This window comes from Coregonus lavaretus, assembly GCF_964263955.1.
Source record: "Coregonus lavaretus genome assembly, chromosome: 30".
Lineage (NCBI taxonomy): Eukaryota > Metazoa > Chordata > Actinopteri > Salmoniformes > Salmonidae > Coregonus > Coregonus lavaretus.
The window spans coordinates 11,442,355-11,451,030 of NC_140017.1; the positions used below are offsets into that span (position 1 = coordinate 11,442,355).

The following is an 8,676-nucleotide window of genomic DNA, read 5'->3' on the forward strand; positions in this document are numbered from 1 at the left end:
CATTATCTTTCATCAAAACACTCACTGGTCCTGCTATAATCTCATTAATCGATGCACCCCCACGTGTTATGTTTTGTGTGAGTGTTTGTTTGTGGGTGGATGGCTGTGTGTGTGTGTGTGTGTGTGTGTGTGTGTGTGTGTGTGTGTGTGTGCAAAGAGTCTGTGTTTGTTAGAAATAGTGTTTTCTAAGCACTGCTTTTCTCCTCTGCATGCTCCAAATCATAAAAATGCACCATTGGCACCGTCTGGGACCTGGTCTGTTGAACCCACCCAAGGGGCGATGGAGAGAAAGCACTTTACAAGAGGAAGAAATACGATACTTTCCGTTCTAACTGGGAGTAAGGTCATAGCCATGAAATCATACATAGAGCTGGGACGGACCTCTGCGTTTTAAAGCAGGTTATAGCATTGTTTTCTCCCACACAGCACTAACTGACAGTAAGCCTGCCTGCGCTGAGTATAAGAAGCAGCAGAACTGTCTGCGTTCTGCATTGACCCAGATTCCCAATAAAGCCAAGACTGACCTCGTTTTGATTGGAATGGGTCTACTTTTAACCAGCCTCAATTAATAATGGAATGGATCAATAATATCAAACACAAACGGGTTCTGCTGCTGCACATGAACCCTCATACGCACTACACAATACAAGTACACACACAAATACAACAAATACACACACAGACACGTGGACATACATACTGTATATACAGTGGGGGAAAAAAGTATTTAGTCAGCCACCAATTGTGCAAGTTCTCCCACTTAAAAAGATGAGAGAGGCCTGTAATCTTCATCATAGGTACACGTCAACTATGACAGACAAAATGAGAAAAAAAATCCAGAAAATCAAATTGTAGGATTTTTAATGAATTTATTTGCAAATTATGGTGGAAAATAAGTATTTGGTCACCTACAAACAAGCAAGATTTCTGGCTCTCACAGACCTGTAACTTCTTCTTTAAGAGGCTCCTCTGTCCTCCACTCGTTACCTGTATTAATGGCACCTGTTTGAACTTGTTATCAGTATAAAAGACACCTGTCCACAACCTCAAACAGTCACACTCCAAACTCCACTATGGCCAAGACCAAAGAGCTGTCAAAGGACACCAGAAACAAAATTGTAGACCTGCACCAGGCTGGGAAGACTGAATCTGCAATAGGTAAGCAGCTTGGTTTGAAGAAATCAACTGTGGGAGCAATTATTAGGAAATGGAAGACATACAAGACCACTGATAATCTCCCTCGATCTGGGGCTCCACGCAAGATCTCACCCCGTGGGGTCAAAATGATCACAAGAACGGTGAGCAAAAATCCCAGAACCACACGGGGGGACCTAGTGAATGACCTGCAGAGAGCTGGGACTAAAGTAACAAAGCCTACCATCAGTAACACACTACGCCGCCAGGGACTCAAATCCTGCAGTGCCAGACGTGTCCCCCTGCTTAAGCCAGTACATGTCCAGGCCCGTCTGACGTTTGCTAGAGTGCATTTGGATGATCCAGAAGAGGATTGGGAGAATGTCATATGGTCAGATGAAACCAAAATAGAACTTTTTGGTAAAAACTCAACTCGTCGTGTTTGGAGGACAAAGAATGCTGAGTTGCATCCAAAGAACACCATACCTACTGTGAAGCATGGGGGTGGAAACATCATGCTTTGGGGCTGTTTTTCTGCAAAGGGATCAGGACGACTGATCCGTGTAAAGGAAAGAATGAATGGGGCCATGTATCGTGAGATTTTGAGTGAAAACCTCCTTCCATCAGCAAGGGCATTGAAGATGAAACGTGGCTGGGTCTTTCAGCATGACAATGATCCCAAACACACCGCCCGGGCAACGAAGGAGTGGCTTCGTAAGAAGCATTTCAAGGTCCTGGAGTGGCCTAGCCAGTCTCCAGATCTCAACCCCATAGAAAATCTTTGGAGGGAGTTGAAAGTCTGTGTTGCCCAGCGACAGCCCCAAAACATCACTGCTCTAGAGGAGATCTGCATGGAGGAATGGGCCAAAATACCAGCAACAGTGTGTGAAAACCTTGTGAAGACTTACAGAAAGTGTCATTGCCAACAAAGGGTATATAACAAAGTATTGAGAAACTTTTGTTATTGACCAAATACTTATTTTCCACCATAATTTGCAAATAAATTCATTAAAAATCATACAATGTGATTTTCTGGAGAAAAAAAATCTCATTTTGCCTGTCATAGTTGACGTGTACCTATGATGAAAATTACAGGCCTTTATCATCTTTTTAAGTGGGAGAACTTGCACAATTGGTGGCTGACTAAATACTTTTTTCCCCACTGTACATACATAAATACTGTATATTCATATAAACATCTCATAAACAGTAAACACACACCTTTCATACACAGTGGGTCACTTCTATACATAAAAATGTTTTAATTGTCTCTAATAATTTTTTATACAGATCTGACCGTATCATGGCGAGTCCTAGTCGCTCAGATGATAGTCCATCATGCAGCCCTTACTAATCAAGCATGAGGACTGTGCACAGTTGCTCGGCTACTCCTGTCTAGACAATCCGCACACATTCTACATCGATCTCTGATAGGGAACATAAAACCACTCGCTCTAACCCTGTCAGATATATTTCCCAGACGCTGTCAGAAAATAGCCATGTCAGGCTAGGGCACAACATCCTTAGATTGAATTAGTATGTTTTGTGAGAAGAGGCTTTAGGCTGAACTCTTGTGGGTTTTAAATAATTGGCTGATACATCCCTGTGAGCACTGTGGATGGATTGATATAAATGAGCATGGACCTGACAGAGATGTGATCCGCCCTGAGCAGATGTTAGGCATCAGGATTGTAGTTCCTGGTTGTCGAGGGTCTTTGTTTTATTTCCTCTCACACAACACAAACAGGGACAGATCTCAGCAGTTAAAGTTTCTGGAGGAACACAGTCATTTCCTTTCACGTCAGTGCATAACATTTAAAGGGATACTTCAGGATTTTGACAATGAGGCCCGTTATCTATTTCCCCACAGTCAGATAAACATGTGGATACCATTTTTATGTCTCTGCGAGCAGGTTGAAGGAAATTGCTAACTAGTGCTAGCGCAATTGCTAACTAGAGTTAGCGTAATGACTGGAAGTCTATGGATATTTGCTAGCACACTAGTTAGCATTGGTTTGCGAAACTACCTCTAACTTCCTTCTTACTGGACACAGAGACATACAAATGGTATCCATGAGTTCATCTGACTCTGGGGAAGTAGATAAAGGGCCTCATTGCCAAAATCCCGAAGTGCCCCTTTAATGGCGGAAAATCAGTCACCTAATATATGTGTGTGTGTTTTTATGTGTGTTTGTGTGTGTGTGAGTGCATGCATGCATGTGTATGTGTGTATTCAGAGAAATGCTTCCAACTCACCACTCCCATGTGTTCTATTGGGAAAACGACAAAGTGAGCCAGCTAGGTCAGAATACATCCTGCATGTCTTACTCCTAGTATGCTTGGGGTTGGATCAGTGTCATTCGTTCGAGTGTGTGTGTGTGAGTGTGTGTGTGTGTGTGTCATTATGTGTGTAAGGGGTAGCTACAATAAATAATGAATAGGCATCTGACATAATAAACTAGTTTGTAAACATAGCACTCTGTTGCTAGGGGCTCCCTGGAGTCCTGAGCCCAGAATAGGGTCCATCATCCTGGACGGTTCAAATCTGGGGATCTGGTGTCGGGGGTTGGGTGGGCTTCTGGGCTAGGCTAAAGCAGTGGGGTGTTGGAAAAATGCAGTTCACTTAAGCTGGGGAGTTTGTGTGGGGGAGCGGGGCTTGGTCTCACCCTTCACTCCTTTTGTTCAAGTTAAATCTCCACACCAGTTAGTGGACAACCACCTGTCTTGGTTCTATATGGGGGCTACTCTGAGTCATGAACCCTAGAACATGAATAAGGCAAAATAAAAATTATTTCACATCTGTAGCCATTCTGTTGTCTGGGAGTTTTTTTCAAGGTCACCAGTTAATCTGTATGAACGTCCTGGTGGCTGTCCTCTGTTCCATATATAGCCAGATGCATAATGTGTTTCGGTTTGGTCTAATCAGTGTATAGCCTTTTCAAAATGTCCCCCCTTCTAGTGTCCACGTTTGAGACTTTCCGGACACGGCTATCTGAACTATGCTAATTACCATACTGAGCGGCGCTCCTTCTCCAGTATGTGTGTGTGTGTGTGTGAAAGGCACCGTGCATTGTTCGTCAAGCACGGCTGTTTCGAGAGGGGGCTAGATCTTCCCCTCTGCATCGCTTTTTTCATCGCTCTCATCCATATTCATCGCGAGGCCTCTCCTCCACTCGGCAGTGGGCTGGAGGAGACAGGCGACTCCTGCGCCCAATTGTAAGCCACCATTCCGAGAGCAGCACCCTCCCCAACTCTAACCCCGCCCTATACACTGGGATTTTTTTTTTCTTTGACGCAGTGCTTTAAAAAAAAAAAGATGATGATGATGAAGAGGAAGAAGCAGCACCCCCTTCATGTTCATGGTAATGGTTGGGGATGGATAGGCAGACACGGCTGCATGCGGTTGCTGGGGGTAGGTAGTCAATGGCAGCTGGCAGTTGATGAGGAGGTGGGTGGGTGGAGGTGAATAAGGGGGAGCAGTCGTGATGGGCTGAAGGAGAGCATGGATGGAGAGAAAGAGAGCGCCGTGCTGCCTAGAAACGCTCAGCTGAAAAACAGCCATGCCGCAGAGAAGTGGGGGGACGCAGTGTTTCGGCTACAACAGCCCGGGCTAACACACACTGGGTGGCTACGAGATTGGCAGGCGATAGGCCGGGACAAAGCTTATATTTGCCCTTTGTTCATAGTGCACCTTCACCATCATTGACAAATCAATTTGCAAATGTTTATGCAAAGCCTCTATAAAAACCAGCTCTGCTCTCTTTTGGGCTTTTTCGCTCTGTGAAAGTGTGACGCATTCTCCTCAGCACCAATGGATCGATCCGGGGAAGGTAAGTCACTTAAGTATGCGTGAGAAGAGCTCAGCTCCGGAGGGGAAAGCAACACAAAACACTTGCGATGCAATCGATAACATCAAAGCCCTGTCCTATAGACTGATGGCTCAGTGCTGTGTATGGTATCTGCCAGAGAGAGGGGAGAGTTGGGGAATCATCACACCCCCTCCCCCTCCCATCACTAGCTCGTCTGGGTTCTCGTCGTCCTCCCATCCCCTCTCTGTCCCCCCTCCACACACCCCGGACTTATTCACAGTCTCCTCACGTCATTTGGCAAGGGCATTAGAAGGCCTCCTCACCACTGTCCACTAAAGCCACTTTGGTGCCAGTCCATCCATTTACGAAATTACTTCATCATATCTTATGAACGTGGACAGAGGGGAATAGAATGTTTTTATTTATAAGCGGGGAGTTGGGCTGAAGACCTATCTGAATATGTGTCCCATGGGTATGCAGCGGGAGCAAGTCAAGCATCTGGATTGTAAAATAAATCAAACCATGGGAGTCAGTGATTTTTCCCCTGATAAGAACGTCACCTTATGTAACATATAAACATGATTTATATCCTCTATACGCTACAGCACAATGCACTCTCATCCCATCTCTTCTGTAGTATGAATGAGACAGAGATGGACATTCAGTAGAGTAGACAATATTCAGTATAACACAACATTCATTGAGGTTGAACTTTGTCTCATCCACTTTATCATCATTCCCAATCAATCCGCCCTTTAACAATGACATGCAAAAGGAATGAAGGTGGTCATGTTAATTACAAAATTATAAACAACCAATTGAATATACACAACATGTCCAATAGATATGCAAATATGATATATATGATAACCTTTTCAATTCCACAAATATGAATAGCATGACAAAATAAGCATGTCAGTTTAACATGAAAATGGATGCTATGGACTTCATTATATAAAACGTAAACATATGCCTGCATTTTCTGCAGATGATAAGCTTATAATCAAAGCTTTCATGATAGTCCATATACATAGGATGCTTATGAATTAAGATATCTTTAGCTCAATAAAAGATGTAGGCCGAAAATATGAAATCAGATTTTATAGGTTTTCCAAAATAGTTTCAGAAAAGATTGCGTTATTGTAGTCTGCAGACTATTTTTGCCTTTCTTTAGGAACTATTCATATCACTGTCAAACTGCTATAGCAGGATTGTAATTTAGTAAGCGAATAGCAAAAGAAAGTAGAATAATAACAAAGTCAAAGTGTCTCTCTTACCATGTGCCTCAGAGTGTGATTCCTGGTGAGGGAATACAATGCCTTCAGTTTCAAAAAGGGGCTGCAGGAAGGCCACTATACAGGAAGAGGAAGCACATTTTGTGTGTGTGGCAAAACTAATGTTATCACAAATGATGATGAGGGGCTGTACCCCCCTGTAACTGGCTTCAATGTCCTGAAGTCTATAACTGATTCTGTTTAACCACAAACAACCTGCAAATGAGGCCTGTTGATTAAGTTATTGGCCTCCAATATGGACAGGCCACTAGCTAGCCTACACACAGTATCAATGGTTGCTCTGCTATAGACACATTCAATCACTTTGATGTATTATGATCATGAGGGTATTGTTTAGAAAGGTCTCAGTGGAGCTTTAGTTAACCATTTCTCAATGTTTGTGTGTGATGCAAATATTAAAACATCAAGCTATTGAAGTGGTTGGTAACACTGAACTTGTTATAACCGACAGCTATAAAGCTTTACTACTCGTTATAAGCATGTATGAGCCTTTATAATGTATTATTATAAAGCTTGTATCTTTCCAGGACATTGCTCTTTATATAATTTCTGAGAAAGTAATTCCAATGTTTCCAAAAAAAATACTGGCATTTTACTATGTGCAATCCCATTGAGTGTGTGTGTGTGTGTGTGTGTGTGTGTGTGTGTGTGTGTGTGTGTGTGTGTGTGTGTGTGTGTGTGTGTGTGTGTGTGTGTGTGTGTGTGTGTGTGTGTGTGTGTGTGTGTGTGTGTGTGTGTGTGTGTGTGTGTGTGTGTGTGTGTGTAAGTATTTTGACTGGGCGTCTGTTGACTACAATACTCCATGGGAAAGTGTGGTAGTTACTGTACTCTAGTAACTACCACACTTTTTTGGTCACTACATGGCTATTTCTGGTTGTAAACAATATCATGATAATGTTATGTGTGTGGTAGGTAGGTGTGCCACACTAAAATGCCTATTCTAAAACTTTTTTTTTTTACCTTAAAAAATGTTTTGTAGACCTATCAAAAGTCCACGAAGACAGGATAAGTAAATACTAATGGTATAGTAATAATGTCAGTAGAGGATGGAATTGCTTGGCGCATGACAGCATGTAAACCAAAACCAAATGGTGATTACCTACGGTGACATCCATGTTTGATCCAACCAGTGAATAGAATCATGATTGGAATGTATTCAATGGCAATGTAGCCTTTAATGAAAGGTGCAGTATTTTGAATGCTACAATGATAATGATGAAGTATTAAGCAGTGACTTCATTATAGCAGATGACAATGTTGCACTGTATTGGCGACATATACTGTAGGCTCCTGTATTTAGGCCTACTACTAATGGTGTCTATATGAATGTGATTGTCTTCTTGAGTAATTGCACACAAAGAGACTAGAGTAGCCTAGCCTATGTGACAGATTATCGATTATCACACGATTACCCGTCACAAAGCAAGGGATGTGAGGGAGGTCAATATTGGAATGTTTTTCAGTTGTTTGTAGTTTTGAGACTGTTTTGTTATTTTGGATATCCACAATTTCCTTTGCGTAAAACTCAAAATGGGTCAAATAAAATATGAATGAAATAACCCTTTTAGGTTCTAGATATCACCTTTTTTCTAAAAGTGTACATGAGACCTGAGGGTTCCCTCCAAATCAGAACCCTCTCACTCACCCCCTTCATTGTCTTCACCCATCAACACAAAGGATTTTCCTTATTTTGTAAATAGATGCAATGGAAAAAGACTACAACAAGATGCAATATGTTTGAAATGTTGCTTTATACATCACTAAATAACACTAGTTTCAGTGTTGTGTTGAGGCATGCTACATCAAGATGATAATCAACCTGCCATCCTTTCCCTTTCTCGGTGCTACCCCAGTGTGCGCATAAGGATAAACTGGATTCACACATTCGAGATAATCCCTCATCTTTTACTTACCTCCCGTGTTTGTGCGTTTAGTGCTGCTAGCCTCGGTTGGGGTCTCCAGTGGTCTTTTACGCGAATCGGGGGGATCCGACTCCATGTGCGGCTGTTGATTGTGATGATGAGGATTCAGGAAAATCCCGTTTTGCTGTACTGCCCCGCCGGCCATCATTTTTAAAGTAGGTTGGGTGAAAATGCGTTTATCCCTTTATGCAACGTAGCCTATTGAAAAAAAATGTTTTGAATAGACGAAGCGATTCAGAAATCGAAAATGCGTATATTCTTGCGAATGGAATATCTTGCGCGTTATCCTCGACTTTTCAGAGAATACCGAGATGCTACGCAGAGTATGGGCTATTTGTTCTAACTGAGGAAGACGATGCTTGCGCTGCGTATGGAAGAACGTAACCTCAACAAAAATCCAATGAACCGATCAATTATGTCCCGTTCCAGATACTATAAACGTGTTGTAGAAAGTAGGCTAATTTAATCTTCCATTAATTTCTTCATATGTGTGTTATTTAATTCCACTGCAATAAA

General features: G+C 42.4%; 1 protein-coding gene across 4 annotated transcripts in view; it reads right to left on the reverse strand.

Moving 5' to 3' along the window:
• The window catches only part of LOC311105960 (RNA-binding protein Nova-1-like), a 48,274-nt gene extending 39,868 nt beyond the window's left edge, over positions 1–8,406 (reverse strand). For 3 of the 4 annotated variants that reach the window (XM_084148204.1, XM_084148202.1, XM_084148203.1), the window contains exon 1: positions 8,152–8,406. In XM_084148204.1, the coding sequence (XP_084004330.1) occupies positions 8,152–8,308 (157 nt within the window). In that variant the 5' untranslated portion in view covers positions 8,309–8,406. Of the gene's footprint in view, positions 1–6,220; positions 6,296–8,151 lie in introns of all 4 variants that reach the window. The other variant, XM_084148201.1, reaches the window with a different exon arrangement.
• Between the last annotated feature and the right edge of the window lie 270 nt (positions 8,407–8,676).